Source organism: Mercenaria mercenaria, chromosome 5 (genome assembly GCF_021730395.1).
Source record: "Mercenaria mercenaria strain notata chromosome 5, MADL_Memer_1, whole genome shotgun sequence".
Classification (NCBI taxonomy): Eukaryota; Metazoa; Mollusca; class Bivalvia; order Venerida; family Veneridae; genus Mercenaria; species Mercenaria mercenaria.
Genome location: NC_069365.1, coordinates 61,032,652 through 61,053,249, shown reverse-complemented (window position 1 = coordinate 61,053,249; position 20,598 = coordinate 61,032,652). Strand labels below are relative to the sequence as shown.

Genomic DNA, 20,598 nt, shown 5'->3' with positions numbered 1-20,598 from the left:
TCATGAGATCGCCCGTCGTCTGTCTGTGTGTCCATAAACTTTTGCTTGTGACCACTCTAGAGGTCATATTTGTCATGGGATCTTTATGAAAGTTGGTCAGAATGTTCACCTTGATGATATCTAGGTCAAGTTCGAAACTGGGTCACGTGCCGACAAAAACTAGGTCAGTAGGTCTAAAAATAGAAAACCTTGTGACCTCTCTAGAGGCCATACTTTTCAATGGATCTTCATGAAAGTTGGTCAAAATGTTCACCTTGATGATATCTAGGTCAAGTTTGAAACTGGGTCACATGCCGTCAATAACTAGGTCAGTAATTCAAATAATAAAAAAACCTTGTGACCTCTCTAGAGGCCATATTTTTTAATGGATCTTCATGAAAATTGGTCAGAATGTTCTCCTTGATGATATCTGGGTCAAGTTCGAAACTGGGTAACGTGCCTTCAAAAACTAGGTCAGTAGGTCAGATAATAGAAAAACCTTGTGGCCTCTCTAAAGGCCATATTTTTCATGGGATCTGTATGAAAATTGGTCTGAATGTTCATCTTGATGATATCTAGGTCAAGTTTGAAACTGGGTCACGTGCAGTAAAAAACTAGGTCAGTAGGTCTAAAAATAGAAAAACCTTGTGACCTCTCTAGAGGCCATATTTTTCACAAGATCTTCATGAAAATTAGTCAGAATGTTCACCTTGATGATATCTAGGTCAAGTTTGAAACTGGGTAACATGCGGTCAAAAACTAGGTCAGTAGGTCTAAAAATAAAAAACCTTATGACCTTTCTAGAGGCCATACTTGTGAATGGATCTTCAAAAAAATTGGTCAGAATGTTAACCTTGATGATATCTAGGTCAAGTTCGAAATTGTGTCAGGTGGCATCAATAACTAGGTCAGTAGGTCAAATAATAAAAAATCCTTGTGACCTCTCTAGAGGCAATATTTTTCATGGGATCTGCATGAAAGTTAGTGTGAATGTTCATCTTGATGATATCTAGATAAGTTTTGAAACTGGGTCAACTGTGGTCAAAAACTAGGTCAGTAGGTCTAAAAATAGAAAAAGCTTTTGACCTCTGTAGAGGCCATACTTTTGAATGGATCTTCATGAAATTTGGTTAGAATATTCACCTTGATGATATCTAGGTCAAGATCGAAACTGGGTCATGTGCAATCAATAACTAGGTCAGTAGGTCAAATAATAAAAAAAATCTTGTGACCTCTCTAGAGGCCATATTTTTCATGGGATCTGTATGAAAGTTGGTCTGAATGTTCATCTTGATGATATCTAGGTCATGTTCGAAACTGGGTCGACTGCAATCAAAAACTAGGTCAGTAGGTCTAAAAATAGAAAAACCATGTGACCTCTCTAGAGGCCATACTTTTGAATGGATCTTCATGAAAATTGGTCAGAATGTTCACCTTGATGATATCTAGGTCAAATTCGAAGCTGGGTCACGTGCCAACAATAACTAGGTCAGTAGGTGAAATAATAGAAAACCTTGTAACTGCTCTAGGGGCCATATTTTTCAATGGATCTTCATGAAAATTGGTCAGAATTTTTATCTTGATGATATCTAGGTCAGGTTCAAAACTGGATCACATGAGCTCAAAAACTAGGTCACTATGTCAAATAATGGAAAAAACGACGTCATACTCAGTTCATGTGCAATCAATAACTAGGTCAGTAGGTCAAATAATAAAAAAACCTTGTGACCTCTCTAGAGGCCATATTTTTCATGGGATCTGTATGAAAGTTGGTCTGAATGTTCATCTTGATGATATTTAGGTCATGTTCGAAACTGTGTCGACTGCAATCAAAAACTAGGTCAGTAGGTCTAAAAATAGAAAAACCATGTGACCTCTCTAGAGGCCATACTTTTGAATGGATCTTCATGAAAATTGGTCAGAATGTTCACCTTGATGATATCTAGGTCAAATTCGAAGCTGGGTCACGTGCCGACAATAACTAGGTCTGTAGGTGAAATAATAAAAAACCTTGTGACCGCTCTAGGGGCCATATTTTTCAATGGATCTTCATGAAAATTGGTCAGAATTTTTATTTTGATGATATCTAGGTCAGGTTCAAAACTGGATTACATGAGCTCAAAAACTAGGTCACTATGTCAAATAATAGAAAAAACGACGTCATACTCAGTTCATGTGCAATCAATAACTAGGTCAGTAGGTCAAATAATAAAAAAAACCTTGTGACCTCTCTAGAGGCCATATTTTTCTTTGGATCTGTATGAAAGTTGGTCTGCATGTCATCTTGATGATATCTAGGTCATGTTCGAAACGGGTCGACTGCAATCAAAAACTAGGTCAGTAGGTCTAAAAATAGAAAAACCATGTGACCTCTCTAGAGGTCATACTTTTGAATGGATCTTCATGAAAATTGGTCAGAATGTTCACCTTGATGATATCTAGGTCAAATTCGAAGCTGGGTCACGTGCCGACAATAACTAGGTCAGTAGGTGAAATAATAAAAAACCTTGTGACTGCTCTAGGGGCCATATTTTTCAATGGATCTTCATGAAAATTGGTCAGAATTTTTATCTTGATGATATCTAGGTCAGGTTCAAAACTGGATCACATGAGCTCAAAAACTAGGTCACTATGTCAAATAATAGAAAAAACGATGTCATACTCAGTTCATGTGCAATCAATAACTAGGTCAGTAGGTCAAATAATAAAAAAAACCTTGTGACCTCTCTAGAGGCGATATTTTTCTTTGGATCTGTATGAAAGTTGGTCTGAATGTTCATCTTGATGATATATAGGTCATGTTCGAAACTGGGTCGACTGCAATCAAAAACTAGGTCAGTAGGTCTAAAAATAGAAGAACCATGTGACCTCTCTAGAGGCCATACTTTTGAATGGATCTTCATGAAAATTGGTCAGAATGTTCACCTTGATGATATCTAGGTTAAATTCGAAGCTGGGTCACATGCCGACAATAACTAGGTCAGTAGGTGAAATAATAAAAAACCTTGTGACCGCTCTAGGGGCCATATTTTTCAATGGATCTTCATGAAAATTGGTCAGAATTGTTATCTTGATGATATCTAGGTCAGGTTCAAAACTGGATCACATGAGCTCAAAAACTAGGTCACTATGTCAAATAATAGAAAAAACGATGTCATACTCTGTTCAAAACTGGGTCATAGTGATGGGACATCGGTTGGAAAACTCCAACCGATTATCGGTTGGAATCGGTTAGCAAACCGATGCGATGTATCGGAAAAATAATCGGTTGAATGTAATTTATTTTCACACTTGTTTATTCAGATAGTCATGTCTTTAAAGTGACTGTTTTTCTTAAAATTCATATGCTCTTTTGAAAAATAAAGAACTACCATTAATCAGATGTTTTAAAGCTGGTTCATGGTAAACAGAAACTTGTTTAGTAATGCCTAATTAGTTGCAGACAGGGAAACAACAATAAATTGCAATCTGGTTTACATACATGTATCATAGACTCATAGCTGTCATTTGTGACAGTTGACTGGTATACCTGTACCTGTAACATATCTAGCATACAGCAAGGAAGTACAGTCTTTCTCTGACTGACAAAAATAGTGATTGTAGAAAATCATTAAATGAATTCAGTTATTTTTCGGTAATATTGATATTTTCATACAATGGTTACCATAGCCTGACACTACTGAGTAGCACCATGTTCCAACTACTTGTTGCTATGGCATATAACAATGTCATGAAGCTTGGTAAAAATTGATCAGATAAAAATCAGAGTTTAATCTGTTTCCATATGTACACTGGTCAGCGATACTGGGTAAACGGAATTTTGGCAGAACAAAATCATGACAACTCGATGACAACTGCAACTGCATAAAAACACCAAAGATCTTTCCATTGAGATTACGTCATGGACACGGAAATTTGACGGCATTAGTGTCCAGTTTCAACAGATAAATTCCCTCGGGTATACCGTTGTAAAATACGAAAATTTATCAAAGTTTCGCTATTTTTTTTGGCCCCACTTTTATTGACGCTATGGACGCCGCCATGTTAACAGCTGATCCTAACTGTAAGATGTTAAATCCATTTTCATTGGATAATACTAACGTTTGAGTGTCGGCATACTTCTGTTTTATCCGTTATGCATGCAGGTAGTCCATATTTCGGATATTTCTAAGGTAAACATAAATTCTCACGCACTGTATTTCCCTTCGGAAACCTTCGTTCATACCCGTGTAGATTCGTACCCGCTATCGACTCTGAGAAAACATAATCGATTATCGGAATCGGTTGGACTTTTCTAGCCGTCAATCGATTATATCCGCTAATCGGCCCATCACTACTGGGTCATGTGGGGAAAGGTGAGCGATTCAGGACCATCATGGTCCTCTTGTTATAATTACCTTATGACCTCAAGTAATTAAGGGTCACTTGACTGTAACCTTGACCTACTGACCTACTTTCTTGACCTGAGTTACTGTGATTGCTCGATGTCCGGCGTCTGTCTGTCGTCTGTCAACATTTAGCTTGTGTATGTGATAGAGGATGTATTTTTCAACTGATCTTCATGTTATTTGGTCAGAATGATTACCTTTATGAAATGTAGGTCAAGTTCGAAAATGGGTCATCTGGGTTCAAAAACTATGTCACTAGGTCAAATCAAAGAAAAACCTTGTGTATGCGATAGAGGCTGTATTTTTCAATTGATCTTTGTGAAATTTGGTCAGAATGATTGCCTTGTTGAAATCTAGGTCGAGTTTGAATATGGGTCATCTGGGGTCAAAAAGTAGGTCACTAGGTCAAATCAAAGAAAAACCTTGTGTATGCGATAGAGGCTGTATTTTTCAAGTGATCTTCATGAAATTTGGTCAGAATGATTGCCTTGATGAAACCTAGTTCTAGTTCGAATATGGGTCATCTGGGGTCAAAAACTAGTCACTAGGTCATATCAAAGAAAATACTTGTTTAAACTCAAGAGACCACATTTTGGGTCCAATCCTAAAGAAAATTGGCCAGAATATATATGTTTCCATGAAATCATGAGGTCAAACATATTTACACTGTAATGGTGTATTTCTCAGCTGAGCGACCTAGGGCCATCTTGGCCCTCTTGTTTAAGACACAGCCTTGAAATTTGGATGACTTGTACAGTTTTGCACACCGATCTTAAAACTGATTTTCAGTAACCTTGAATAAAACCCTACTGACCTACTTTTTTGTTTGGCTTTTGTGATCGCTCGATTTCCGGCGTTGCTGTCTTAAACCCCTTTTTAGTTTGGGTATGCATAGGGGCTGTTTTTTCAACTGATTTTCATAAAATTTTGTCAAAGATTCCCTTTGATGAAATCTAGGCCAATTTAAAAAATGAGCCCCATCGGGGTTTTCAAAAACTGGGCCCACTAGGTCAAAAAAAAAGAAAAACCCCCCCTTTGTTATGGGATAAAAAGCAGTTTTTTCAATTGTTTCTTCATAAATTTTTGGTCAAATGTTGCCTTATGAAATCTAGGCCCAATTTCGAATTTGGGTCATCTTGGATAAAAAAACTAGGTCAAAAAAGGGTTCATATAAAAAGAAAAAGCTTGTGTATGCAAGGGGACTGCTTTTTTACCCCAAAATCTTCTTTAAAATTTTGGGATCAAAGGTTTGTCTAGATGAATCTAGGTAAAATTTGAATGGGGTCATCGGGTTTAAAAAAACTAGGGTCACCGGGTAAAAATTTAAAAAAAAACCTTTGTTACGAAAAAGGGGCTGCATTTTAAAACCGGGATATTCAAAAAATTTTGGTCAGAATGATACCCTTGATAAGTCTGGGTTAAGGCCCCAAATAAGGGTCATCGGGGGCAAAAAAAAGGTAACTATTTTCAAATAAAAGAAAAACCTTGGGGAGGCAAAAAGGGGCCCTATTTTTCATTAAACTTCATGAAATTTGGTTGGGAATGATAGCCTAAAGAAATTGGGTCAATTCGAATGTGGGTCATCGGGCTTCAAAAGGTGGGTCATGGGTTTCAAATAAAAAAAAACACTTTTTTTACACTCAAGATTTTTCCCTCCAATTTTAATAAAAATTTGGTTCCCAGAATATTTTTTCCAAAAAATCACAAAGGTCAAAGGGGGTTTTTACACTTTATGGTGTGTTTCTCAATGAGCGACCAGGGCCATTTTGGGCCCTTTTTTTAAAGGGAACAGCTTTGAAATTTGGATGACTTTTTATTTTTCCATGCCGCTCTTTAAACAGACTTTCAGTGATCATAAATTTTGACCATGCCTACTTTCTTTTTTTCAAAAGTTTAAAGCAAAAGTTTTTGGGTTAATTTTTTTCAGTTTTAAAAAAGTAATTTTGGCAAAATCTTTACATTGCCCCTTTCCCCTTTTTTTCTTTTTTTTAAAGTTTTAGCTAAAAAATTTTGGGTTCCCCAAAACCCCAACCTCCCCCCAAAAGGTGAGCAAATGGGGCCCAATCAGGGCCCCCCTTTTTTTTTCCTTTTTTAAATCAATTAAGCCCCCCAATTTCATTTGGGGGACCTGTAAGGGGGGAATTTTTAATTTGGGGGACAGGGAGAAAGGATTTTGTAGTTGCAACTTTTTAGCCAAAGAATATTAAAACAGTCTGAGATTGAATAAATTGTGTTTTCCCCCCCCCCCCCCCCCCCCCCCCCCCCCCCAGGGTAAGACATATTTTTTCCGGGCCCCACCATCAGCAAATTCTTTCCCCAACCCAATAACTGGAGAACCATTTGACTTAAAAACCTTAAAACTTCAAAGAAGGGGGGGTATATTTTTTTGCAGATGCGGGGGTTGTTGGTCACCCGTAGCCCCAATGGGTTTTTCCGGATGAAAAATCAAGAACATTTGGGGCCCTGGTCATGGAAGTTGATAGGGGGGTGGTCATGACCACCAATAAACCCCTTTATTGATTTTGGGTCATTTGGGTCAAAGGTCAAGGTCACATTTGCCCCAGAACAGAAAAAAGGGTTTTTGGGAGGTAACTAAAGAAACGTTGGGCCCAAAGGGTTTCATAAAAGGGTTATGGAGGTAGTAGGGCCCGGGGTTACTGACCCCTTTTGTTTTTTGGGTCATTTGGGTCAAAGTTAAAATTGAAAAATTGACCCAGAAAATTTTAAAAACTTTTTTGGAAATATTACTCCAAGAACGCTTAGCCCAAAGGGTTTCATGAAAGTTGATGGGGAGTCAATCATGCCCATTAATGATCCCTATTTTTTGAGGTCAGTGGGTTCAAAGGTCAAATAACAGTGCCCCCGAACATTAAACTTTTGGGTGAAAACCTAAAAAACGTTTAAGGCCTGGGGATAAATTAAATTAAAAAGGGGGGGCAGTCATGACTAGTAGATGACCCCTTTTGATTTTGGGGCGGGTAGGTAAAAAGGTTTAAAGGCTATTTAAGGGTTTTTCCGATGATAACTAAAGCCCCTTTGGGGCCTAGTACCCTAAAATTTGATAAGGATTTTCCCAAATGACCAGCAGATGACCCCATTGTTTTGGGTCAGTTAGCCCAATGTCAAGGTCACAGTGACCCAAAACATTTCTTTTCCCTTGGGGCAATTACTGAATACATCAAGGGGGGGGGGGGGGCTTTTCGTTTTCCGGGAGCTCTTTTTGATTTTTTATAAAAGGGTCAAGGCCCAAGGGGCCTGACCATTGAAAGCTTTTTTCAACAAAATTTGAAACCGTTTGCCCAAGAATTTTTAAAAAACTTTTAAGAGGGGGGAACTTTGCAGAGAAATGAGCATATTGATTTTGGGTCACTTGATCAAAGGTCAAAGCCCAAAGGGACCAAAAACAGGGAAAACCTTTTTTCCAATAAAATTAATTGAGAATCATTAAAACCAAAAACCCTTCAAATTTTATGGGTAATAGGACCTACAGGGTAAAATGACCCTATTTTTGGGGGGGCCGCGGGTTTAAAAAGGTAAAGGGGCCCAGAACTTTGGAAAAAAATGTTCGAGGGGCCAGAAATTTAAAAACCCTTCTGAAACCAAAAAACTTGAGAAACCCCATACCCAGAACGTTAAAACTTCATTTAATGATGGGTATGCCTAGTAATGACCCCTTTTTAAAATGTTTGGCCCAAAAACAGAGGTCAAGCCCCCACAGGGGGCCCGAACTGGAAAACCGTTTCCCGTCCCTAACTTGAGAACCATTTTACCCAGAACATAGTGGAGATTGGACTTGCCGAGTTTGAAGCTTTCAAATCACAAGCAATCATAAATGTTTTTTTTGCTTTTCCCCCCCCCGTCCCCGTTGCTTCTTGCCATTAATAAATAGCCTTTGGGGGAGGCCCTGTGGGTTTTTTGCAAAAAATCTTCCAATTTTATTTTTCCCACCTAGCCGAAATGCCCCAAGGGTGAGCTTTTTTGGTCAGGGATGTCGGGCCCTCGGTTTGTTGTCCTTTTGGCGTCCTCAACACCCCCCAGCCTAAACCACCCCGTCCAATTTTGAAAGAAATTCAAAATGTTCCTTTAAAGATCCTCATTTGAAATTTAGTCAAAGAAATGAATTCCTTTCAGAAATGTGGGTTTCCATGGGCAAACCCAAAAGGGAAAAAATTAAAAAATCTTTTTAACCCCAAAATACAGTAGTAGGGGTTTTATATTTTTTAGTGGCTCATCTAATGGTTTCCCCACTAAGTTTTTTCAAATTATTCCCCTAGGGTCAAATATGGCCCCGCCCGTGGGGGGACAGGTTTTTCCCCAGATTTTTATAGGGAAAAAAATTTGAAAATCTACAAGGGGCTTATATAGAAAAAAAAACTTTAAAAATTTTTCTGTCTAAACCACAATCTTAGGCCTTTTATATTTTGTATGTACATTGCCTTTGGTCCTCAAAATTTTTTCGATTAAAAAACCCGGGGGGAAAAGGGCCCAAACCCCCGGGGGCCCCAAATTTTACATAGGAAAAACCCTTTAAAATCTTCTGTTTTGAAACCACAAGATCTAGGCCTTTGATATTTGGTATTTTCATTTCCTTGTGGTCCTCTACTAAGTTTGTTCAAACAGTCCCCCGGGGGGAAAAAAGGCCTCCCCCCAGGGGTACCCAAAATTTTACATAACTTATTTTAGGGGAAAAAAACTTTAAAAAAACTTTGTTTTTGAAAATCCAAGGCCTAGGCTTTTGATTTTTTAGGATGTTGCATTTCTAGTGATCCTTTACCAAGATTTTTCAAATTATTTCCCCTGAGGTGAAAAAAGGCCCCACCCAAAGGGGGTCCCCAATTTTTTCAAGGGGCTTTTAAAAGGGAAAAAAATTTAAAAATCTTTTTGCCTGAAAACTTTCAAGGCCCGGGGTTTTTTATATTTTTTTTGTTGCATTGCCTTAAAGGTCCCTTTCCCTAAGTTCAAATTTTTCCCCGGGGGGAAAAGAGGCCCCCCCGGGGGCCCCAAGTTTTAATAGACTTAAATAAAGGGAAAAAAAATTTTTAAAAAAATTTTTGTCTGAAATTCAAGGCTTAAGCCTTTTATGGGCCCGGGCCCCCTACCCCCAGTAGGTAGGCGGGTTTGGGTTTCGGGCGCGGGGGCGTGAGTTCGACCCGGGGGGGGGTATGTTTCCGTGCGATTTGATAAAAGACATTGTGTCTGAAATCATTCGCCAACCCCCCCCCCGGGCCCAGGGAGTTTGGGGGTTCTGGGGGAGGAACGGTTTTCGGGGGGGGCCCCCAAATCCCGGGCCCCGGAGGGTCTGGGGCCCCCCCCGTTAACCATGCCGAATACCGGGGAAAACCGGCGGGGTTAAAACCCCAAAACCCCAAACCAAACAAAAGTTAAAGGCAGCCCAAATGGGTTTTCTAACAAAGGGGGTTGTCCCCAAATTTATGCCCTGGGGTTTAAGAGGCCCCGGGGCCCCCGGGCCCCCTTGTATATGGGGTTTATTAAAAAAAAGGGGGAACAAAAATACTTTTAAAAATTATCTGGGGTTTTATATTTCCCTAATTGGGGTTTAAATTTTAATTAAAATGATCCCCCCCCAAGGGGGGGAAAAAGGGGTCACTTTACTGTGACCTTGAAACCCAAAGGACCGCTTACTTTTGTTTTTATCTCACCGCCCCATTTTCCGTCGTGGTCGTGCGGTGTTTCTCCGCTCCCCTCAAAAATTTCTAAAAAAATCTTCTTTTCGAAACCCCGGGCAGAATTACATCTTAAAATTCCTTTGGAAAAATCCTTGGGTGGGCCCCCTTTCAAAAATTGTTTAAAAATTTTAAATTTTTTCAAGCCGAACTCTGGTTCCATGGCAACCAAAAGGAAAAACTTTAAAAATTTCTTTTCCAAAAAAGGGGCCGGGGCAGCCCGGCCCCCCAAAACCCAAAACCCCGGGAAAGGGTCCCCCGGGGAAGGGTCCCTGCGCAAGAAACCCAGGTCCTAGGTCAAAGGTCAAGGTCACACTTTGAGGCCAAAGGGCAGATACCCGAATGACTTTTTCCCGGGGCAAATTTTTTCTTCATGCATGGAGGGGTTTTTATGTAAAAATTTTAAAATATGTTCACCCAAACAGAGACGAGTCAGCCCCAAGAACCAGGGCCCCAGTTTTGAAGACTTGCCTTTTTTGTAAAAATAGCTTTTTTGTAACATTTTTGCCCAGGGGCTATCCCACCCCGCCCCCGGGGTCGGCCTTTAGCGTTACTTTAGCGTAAAACAAATGTTTTAAAATTTGCTTCCCCCCCCAAATATTTCAAATTCCCTTTAGAAAATTTCTTTGATATTTTTCGGCCCTTTTTTACCATAAAGACCCCAGTCTGTAAAAGGAGGAGGGAACCTATCAAGCATTTTTACTGAATTAGGTCCCCTTTTTGGGCTTAGGAAAATGCTTATTGTAAGGGTTTAAAATTTTTTCATACTTAAAAATTATACTATAAGCATGGGAATACCCAGACGCGTCCCTGACCCGCTCTTTTTTTATTACTTGTAGGGGAAAAAACCCATATCACTTTTTTTGTATACAAATGTTTTGTTACATTCAAAATTCCCCGGGGGATTTTGACCTATCTCTACCGGTTTAAAGGGGTTTTTTTTTGGACTTAGAAATTTTTTTTTTGATTTACTTTTCCCTTTGGGTTTTTACTAGAAATAAAATTTTTAGTCACCTGAGACAAAGGCTCGGGGGGAGCTATTTTTGATCGTCACCGTCCGTCTCCGTCCGCGTCCACCCCTTTCCTTTTAAAAAACATCTCCCCCCTCAACCACCAGGCCAATTTTGTTGAAAAATTTACAAGGGGTGTTCCTGGGTGGTCCCCTTAAAAATTGTTTAAAAATTGGAAAATTTTCCCTTTCGAACTCTGGTTTCCATGGGGAAAACCCAGAGGGAAAAAAAAAAAAAATCTTCTTTTCCAAAACCGCAAGGGTAAAAGCCTGAATTTTGGGATTTGGCATAAACTAATGGTCCTCTATTTAAATTGTTCAAAATTTTGCCCCGGGGTGAAAAGAGGCCCTTCCCCAGGGGGTCCCAAGTTTTTCCCTAGACTTATATAGGAAAAAAACTTTAAAAAAACTTCTTGGCTGAAACCCCAAGAAACCCAGGCCCCTTTTATATTTGGGAAAGGAGCCTTGCCCTTTTGGGGGCCCTACCAAGAAATTTTCAAATTTTTACCCTGGGGTGAAAAAAAAGCCCCGCCCCGTGGTCCCCCAAAAAACATAGACTTATATAAAAAAAAAATTGTCATAAAAACCCTTTTCATGGGGTCTTAGAACTTTCAGCTAAATACATAATACAACTTTGTAAAAACCCAAAGTAATATTAAAATAAAAAACTAAAATTCAAAAAAGGGTTTTTGAAAACCTTTTATTTTATAGGGAAAAAATGGCAACCATCACAAAAACATTAAAAGTGAGATACACAAAAAATTTTTTGTTAGTATTAATTAAATGTGGGTTTTAATGGGAAAACTACAAACAGTAACTAGTATATATAAAAAAAAAGGGCTTGGGATCATGGAGTGGGGCCCAAAAATAAAAATTTAGGTGAGTGATATAGGGCCATCCGCCCTTTGGGTTTTTAATTTACTGTAGGGAAAAACCCCCCAACCCACTTTTTTGTGGTACAAAAATACATTTTACTTTCAAATTTTTGGGTTTTTAAGGGAAACTACCGGGAAAAGGGGTTTTTTGTGGTTTTAAAAAAAACAAAAGAATTTCAAAAAAATTTTACAGAACCCCCCAATAAAATTCCATTTGCAAATACATTTCTAGTGGGAAAAAAATTTTCCCATGATGGGCATAAATTGTACATTTTGGCACTCTTTTAACCCGTTTTTAAACACTTTATGTGTATTGAAAAACCCTCCAGTTTTTTTTTTTCCCTTTTTAAAAAAAAAAAAAATGAAAGATGATGTTTAAAAAGTAAAAAAAAAAATGTCTGTAAATACAACAAAAAATCATAGGGGCAGGGTTTAAAATGGTATTTAGTCTTTGGTGGATGAGGGTTTTTATAAAATCCTTAATACGTGTTAGAAAAAATAATAAATCTTCAGTGATTTCTTTCAGAGCATATTGGGGGTTTTGGGTGGGTATTCAGTCACTGTTTGGAAAATTTTTTTTCCCTTTTCAATTCATAAACTTTAAACCCCTTTTGTTTTTAGGGGTGTCATGCAGAAACGGGAAAGCTGTTTTAACAAGAATTCAGCAACGTGAAGAACTTACCAAAATTTGGGAGCATTTTTCCCATTTTAAGAATTGCTTAAAATTTTGATCAAAACAGGATAAAGGAATTTATATTACTCGGATAAAACCATGACAGGGCCCGATTTTATGGATTAAAGAATGTTTGGGTATGGAGGTATAAAAACAGGGAGGAGAGTTAATTATTCTAGTTGATGCTTAACTTTCCCCCACACAAAGCATAGAACTCACATAGAACTCACAGTGGTACTGGGCATAGAACTCACAGTGGTACTGGGCATAGAACTCACAGTGCTACTGGGCATAGAACTCACAGTGCTACTGGGCATAGAACTCACAGTGCTGCTGGGCATGGAACTCACAGTGCTGCTGGGCATAGAACTCACAGTGCTACTGGGCATAGAACTCACAGTGCTGCTGGGCATAGAACTCACAGTGCTACTGGGCATAGAACTCACAGCATAGAACTCACAGTGCTGCTGGGCATAGAACTCACAGTGCTACTGGGCATAGAACTCACAGTGCTGCTGGGCATAGAACTCACAGTGCTACTGGGCATAGAACTCACAGTGCTGCTGGGCATAGAACTCACAGTGCTACTGGGCATAGAACTCACAGCATAGAACTCACAGTGCTGCTGGGCATAGAACTCACAGTGCTACTGGGCATAGAACTCACAGTGCTGCTGGGCATAGAACTCACAGCATAGAACTCACAGTGCTGCTGGGCATAGAACTCACAGTGCTGATGGGCATAGAACTCACAGCATAGAACTCACAGTGCTGCTGGGCATAGAACTCACAGTGCTACTGGGCATAGAACTCACAGTGCTACTGGGCATAGAACTCACAGTGCTGCTTGGGCATAGAACTCACAGCATAGAACTCACAGGATAGAACTCACAGTGCTGCTGGGCATAGAACTCACAGTGCTACTGGGCATAGAACTCACAGTGCTGCTGGGCATAGAACTCACAGCATAGAACTCACAGTGCTACTGGGCATAAAACTCACAGTGCTGCTGGGCATAGAACTCACAGCATAGAACTCACAGTGCTACTGGGCATAGAACTCACAGTGCTGCTGGGCATAGAACTCACAGTGCTGCTGGGCATAGAACTCACAGTGCTACTGGGCATAGAACTCACAGTGCTGCTGGGCATAGAACTCACTCTGTTACTGGGCATAGAACTCACAGTGCTGCTGGGCATAGAACTCACAGCATAGAACTCACAGTGCTGCTGGGCATAGAACTCACAGTGCTGCTGGGCATAGAACTCACTCTGTTACTGGGCATAGAACTCACAGTGCTGATGGGCATAGAACTCACAGCATAGAACTCACAGCATAGAACTCACAGAGCTGCTGGGCATAGAACTCACAGTGCTACTGGACATAGAACTCACAGTGCTGCTGGGCATGGAACTCACAGTGCTACTGGGCATAGACCTCACAGTGCTGCTGGGCATAGAACTCACAGTGCTGCTGGGCATAGAACTCACAGTGCTGCTGGGCATAGAACTCACAGTGCTACTGGCTGGGCATAGAACTCACAGTGCTACTGGGCATAGAACTCACAGTACTACTGGGCATAGAACTCACAGCGCTGCTGGGCATAGAACTCACAGTGCTGCTGGGCATAGGACTCACAGTGCTACTGGGCATAGAACTCACAGTGCTGCTGGGCATAGGACTCACAGTGCTACTGGGCATAGAACTCACAGTGCTGCTGGGAGCCTGAGGGTGTTGCATATTTTGTTACCTCTCGTATTAACAAACAAAGACAAACCAAGTCTGCTAATGTTTTGCTTGTTGTGTTCTGTGCTTCCAAAGGATTTTTAGCTCATCTGATTTTTGGGGGGGAAAAGATGAGTTATTGTCATCACTTGATCGGCGTGGGCGTTGGCGTTGCCTGGTTAAGTTTTATGTTTAGGTTAGCTTTTCTCCTAAACTATCAAAGCTATTTCTTTAAAACTTGCAACACTTGTTCACCATCAATAGCTGACTCTGTACAGCAAGAAACATAACTCCATCCTGCTTTTTGTAAGAATTATGGCCTCTTTTGGACTTAGAAAATATCAGATTTTTTGGTTAAGTTTTATCTTTAGGTCAACTTTTCTCCTTAACTATCAAAGCTATTGCTTTGAAACTTGCAACACTTGTTCACCATTAAAGGCTGACTCTGTACAACAAGAAATGTAACTCCATCCTGCTTTTTGCAAGAATTATGGCCCCTTTTGGACTTAGAAAATCAGATTTCATGGTTAAGTTTTGTGTTTAGGTAAGCTTTTCTCCTAAACTATCAAAGCTATTGCTTCAAAACTTGCCACCTTGTTCACCATTAAAAGCTGATTCTGTACAGCAAGAAACATAATTCCATCCTGCTTTTTGCAAGAATTATGACCCATTTTGGACTTAGAAAATATCAGATTTCTTGGTTTTGTGTTTAGGTCAACTTTTCTCCTTAACAGTCAAAGCTATTGCTTTAAAACTTGGAGCAGTTATTCGCAATTAAAAGCTGACTCTGCACAGCAAGTACCTTAACTCTACATTGCTTTTTGCAAGAATTATGGCCCCTTTTGGACTTAGAAAATCATGGGTAGGACAATATTTCTATTACACTGAGACAAAAAAATCAGATGAGCATCTGCACCCTCAAGGCGGTGCTCTTGTTCTTATAGATTTTATTACTTATATAAAGAGTGAGTTACTTATTCAGATAAAATGTACATGGTATATACACCATCTGACTTGTGCAGACGTACATAAATTGTGCCAGTTGCGGTAGGATAGTATTAAATTGACTTTCTGGTGTCTTGGAGGCTAATCTGTCCCTTGCAGAGAGGTCATAAATGTTTAGTTCACCTCAGCAAGAAGTTCTCATTGTGAACTTTTAGGATTGTTAGATGTATGTTGTTCTGTCGTACCTCCTCGATTTCTTTAAAAACTATATCCTCATAAACTTCCAACCAATTTCAATGGTACTTCATTGGAATGTTTCTTAGGTAGTCTGCTTTCAGATTCCTTTATATCTAGGTCATCCATGCAGAATTCTGTTCACCATGGCAACCAAAATGAAAAATGTTAAAAATTTTCTTGGAAATAGCTTTCTGGATTTGAGAATAATTTCGTCTTCTGTGACATTCAAGCCTTATGGTGGGGCTAGTTTTCTCTATATGACTACAGTCAAATCATCAATATTCATCAGGGGACTAATTTTTGTTAGTTTCATGGTCGAGTCAGTTCATGAAATTAAATGCCAACAAAGAAGTAAACTTCCCATCCATTTTATGGTCAGAGATCAAAATCCACCTATTTTTATCCCCATTAAATAGCTGTTTTATCTAAAACCATGAAATTTCATGTCCAAGAAATAAAATGATTTTACAGTATATGGGAAATTTTGTGAGAAACACTTTCAGTTTCAAAATAAGGTCAGAGATATCTTCCCTGTGCAACAGCCCTCCACCAAAATTGTTCAAGCAAGCTTTGAAACTCTGGCGAGTGATTTATGCTTAATTTACGCTTAATGTTTCTTTCTTGTTCTTTATAAGCCTCTGTCAAGCTTGTATCTTCCTTGAGTTTTCAATCATAAGTTTTCTTTATACCCCCACAAAACAAAGTTTGGTGGGGTGGGGGGTATATAGGAGTGAGCTTGGCGGTCGGTCGGTCCGTTGGTTTTTGTAGTTTCCGGATGATAACTCATGAAAGGCTTGACTGATTTGAATATTTTTTGGTACACAGGTGTAACATCAGAAAATACAGGTCAGGTTCGAATTTGGGGTCAATAGGTCAAAGGTCAAGGTCACAGTGACCCTGAACAGTTAAAAAGGTTTCCGGATGATAATTTGAGAACGCTTGGGCCTATGATCATATATTTTGGTACACAGATGTAACATCAGGAAATACAGGTCAAGTTCAACTTTGAGGTCTGTAGGTCAAAGGTCAAGGTCACAGTGACTCGGAACAATTAAACGGTTTCAAGATGATAACTTGAGAACGCTTGGGTCTAGGATCTTAAATTTTTGTACACAAGTGTAACATGATTAAATACAGGTCTTATTCGACTTTGATGTTAGTAGGTCAAAGGTAAAGGTCACAATAACATGAAACAGTTAAACGGTTTCCGGATGATAACTTGAGAACGTTTGGGCCTAGGGTCATGAAAATTGATAGCGAGGGTGGTTATGACCAGCAGATGACCCGTAATGATTTTGAGGTCAGCAGGTCACAGGTCAAGGTCACAGTGACCTGAAACACTTAAAACAGTTTTCAGACAACAACTTCACAACACTTGGGACTAGGATCACGAAATTTAATAGGGAAGTTGGCCATGACCATCAGATGACCCATAATTATTTTGGGTTCCAAAGGTCAAAGGTCATTTAAACCTTTTCCGGACAATAACTTGAGAACACTTGGGCCGAGGATCATGAAACTTTATAGGGAGGTTGATCATGACCAGCAGATGACCACTATTGATTTTGAGGTCAGTAGGTCAAAGGTCAAGCAAGTTCAGCTTTGACATTGGCTTAGTTCTGTGACAAGGCCATATTGTGGGGGTATAATTCGTCACTCCTGTGACAACTCTAGTTTTACCTACAAAAAGCTACAGTTTGCAAAGCTGCCATATTATTATGGAGGTGAAATGATAGCTTATGTAAAGAATTTATTTTAAACTTGTTCATGGTAGAAATAGTACTTAGAACTTAGGTTAGATATGCCCAATGATTGTTTTTTATAGCTCACCTTAGCATGAAGTGCTCAAGGTGAGGTATTGTGTCCGGTCATTGTCTGGCGTGCGTCGGCGTGCATCGTCTGTCAACATTTGCCTTGTGAACACTCTAGAGGCCACAGTTGTGACCCAATCTTTATGAAACTTGGTCAGAGTGTTTGTCGTGATGATCTCTAGGATCATGTGGCTTCAAAAACTAGGTCAGAAGGCCAGATCATAGGAAAAGCTTGTGAACACTCTAGAGGCCACGGTTGTGACTCAATCTTTCTGAAACTTGGTCAGAATGTTTGTCTTGATGATCTCAAGGTCAAGAACGAATCTGGGTTATGTGGGGTCAAAAACTAGGTCACCTAGTCAAATCAAAGGAATAGCTTGTGAACACTCTAGAGGCCACAGTTGTGACTTAATCTTTATGAAACATGATCAGAATGTTTGTCTTGATGATCTCCAGGTCAAGTTTGAAACTGGGTCATGTGGGATCAAAAACTAGGTCACTAGGCCAGATCAAAGGAAAAGCTTGTGAACACTCTAGAGGCCACAGTTGTGACTCAATCTTTATGAAGCTTGGTCAGAATGGTTGTCTTGATGATCTCTAGGTCAAAAGTTTGAAACTGGGTCATGTTGGGTCAAAAACTAGGTCACTAGGCCAGATCAAAGGGAAATCTTGTTAACACTCTAGAGACCACAATTTAAGTTTGAAACTCATGAGAATTAGTCAGAATGACCTCTAGGTCAAGTTCGAAACTTGGTCATGTTGGGTCAAAAACTAGGTCACTAGGTCAAATCAAAGGAAAAGCTTGTGAACACTAGAGGCCACAGTTGTGGCTCAATCTTTATGAAACTTAGTCAGAATGTTTGTCTTGATAATCTTTAGGATAAGATTGAATCAGGGTCATGTGGGGTCAAAAAGTAGGTCACCAGGTCAAATCAAAGGAAAAGCTTGTGAGGCCACTTTTTTGCTCCAGTCTACCCGAAACTTTGTCAGAATGTTTGTTTTCATAAAATTTTGGACAAATTCAGATCTGGGTCATGTGGGGTTAAAAATTAGGTCACTAGGTCAAATCAAAGAAAATGCTTATCTACACTCAAGAGGCCACATTTTTTGGTCCAATCTTAATGAAAATTATTCAGAATATTTGTTTCCTGGAAATCACTAGGTAAAACATGTTTGTAAACACTGTTATGGTGTGTTACTCAGGTGAGCGACCTAGGGCCATCTTGGCCCTCTTGTTTGACTTATGACCGGTCTGTCTTGTACACTTTGCACTCTTACTTATTCATGTTCGAAGTGTTAAATTTAGACTTTAGATTTTGAAATTTGAAGTTGTAACTTTACTTTGTAATGCATCTATGCACCTGAAAATTGGCATAACTCTTTGTTGTATTGTATGCTTTACTTATGGCAAGATTTGGTAAAATTCATACAAGTTTGACAAAGATAGGCCAAAAAGTAATTTAAGTATTATAAAGAGTAAATTTCAGACTAAAACATTGATGAATATGGACCGAGGAATTGTAGTGACCACAGACAGATTCTGCTGTCTCTGGGATTCAAACCACTTTGTTGTTTAGAACTACATGTAGTGTATGTATCATTGTAATTACAGACAGTATAGACCAGCCCAGAAACAGATTGTTATAGATTTTACCACTATTGAAGAAATGTCAAATGGTGTGATAGCTGACATGGACTCCCTCAGTCTCAGTCCAAAATCGGAGATTCACATGCAGAAACCAGACTCCACAAGCTGATCACAAAATGTACTTATAATGCAAGAAATATTTATGAAGGTGCTTATGATGTAATCTGTATGAAGTTCAGTAATCTGTATAAAATGTTGGGATTATATATATATATATATATATATATATATATATGTGATGTAATGTGTTCAGTTTGATAAATTATTTATGATCTCAAAAATTACATCTGTTATTCTCATTGTTGGGCTATTGATGCTATTGAATATTATATCATTTTTATACCCCCACCAAACATGTTTGAGGGGGGTATATAGGAGTCAGTTTTGTCGCGTCCCGTCGCGTCCTGTCGCGTCCCGAAATCTATTATCTCAGTTATTACCAAATGGATTTGATTCAAACTTAAAATACATGTTCCACCTTATCACCCACATCATGTGACACAAGGTGCATAACTCTTGACACCAAGTTTTCATGAATTATGTCCCCTTTTACTTAGAATTTAAGGTTAATTTTGTTGTATTTTCACTATATCTCAGTTATTACTAAATGGATTTGATTCAAACTTAAAATAGATGTTCCACCTCATCACCCACATCATGTGACACAAGGTGCATAACTCTGACACCAGTTTTTTTTATGAATTATGCCCCTTTTTACTTAGAATTTAAGGTTGATTTTGATGTATTTTCACTATATCTCAGTTACTACTGAATGGATTTGATTCAAACTTAAAATAGATGTTCCACCTCATCACCCACATCATGTGCCCACATCATGTGACACAAGGTGCATAACTCTGACACCAAGTTTTCATGAATTATGTCCCCTTTTACTTAGAATTTAAGGTTAATTTTGTTGTATTTTCGCTATATCTCAGTTATTACTAAATGGATTTGATTAAAACTTTAAATAGTTGTTCCACCTCATCACCCAGATGATGTGACATAAGGTGCTTAACTCTCACATAAATTTTTTATGAATTATGTCCCATTTTACTTTAAATTTAAGGTTTATTTTGATGTATTTTCACTATATCTCAGTTACTACTGAATGGATTTGATTCAAACTTAAAATAGATGTTCCACCTCATCACCCACATCATGTGCCCACATCATTTGACACAAGGTGCATAACTCTGACACCAAGTTTTCATGAATTATGTCCCCTTTTACTTAGAATTTAAGGTTAATTTTGTTGTATTTTCGCTATATCTCAGTTATTACTAAATGGATTTGATTAAAACTTTAAATAGTTGTTCCACCTCATCACCCAGATGATGTGACATAAGGTGCTTAACTCTGACATAAATTTTTTATGAATTATGTCCCATTTTACTTTAAATTTAAGGTTTATTTTGATGTATTTTCACTATATCTCAATTATTACACAATGGATTTGATTCAAACTTAAAATAGATGTTCCACCTCATCACCCACATCATGTGACACAAGGTGCATAACTCTGACACCAATTTTTCATGAATTATGCCCCTTTTTACTTAGAATTTAAGGTCAATTTTCATGTATTTTCACTATATCTCAGTTACTACTGAATGGATTTGATT

General features: G+C 38.8%; 1 protein-coding gene across 1 annotated transcript; it reads right to left on the bottom strand.

The window, feature by feature from the left end:
* Positions 1-12,823: 12,823 nt before the first annotated feature.
* LOC128557345 (uncharacterized) lies at positions 12,824-14,112 on the bottom strand. The gene is made up of 4 exons (XM_053544640.1): positions 13,954-14,112; positions 13,634-13,857; positions 13,361-13,453; positions 12,824-13,049 (listed from the first exon to the last, which is right to left on the bottom strand). Exons 1-4 carry the CDS (start codon positions 14,110-14,112, stop codon positions 12,824-12,826), a joined length of 702 nt encoding a protein of 233 aa, XP_053400615.1.
* Between the last annotated feature and the right edge of the window lie 6,486 nt (positions 14,113-20,598).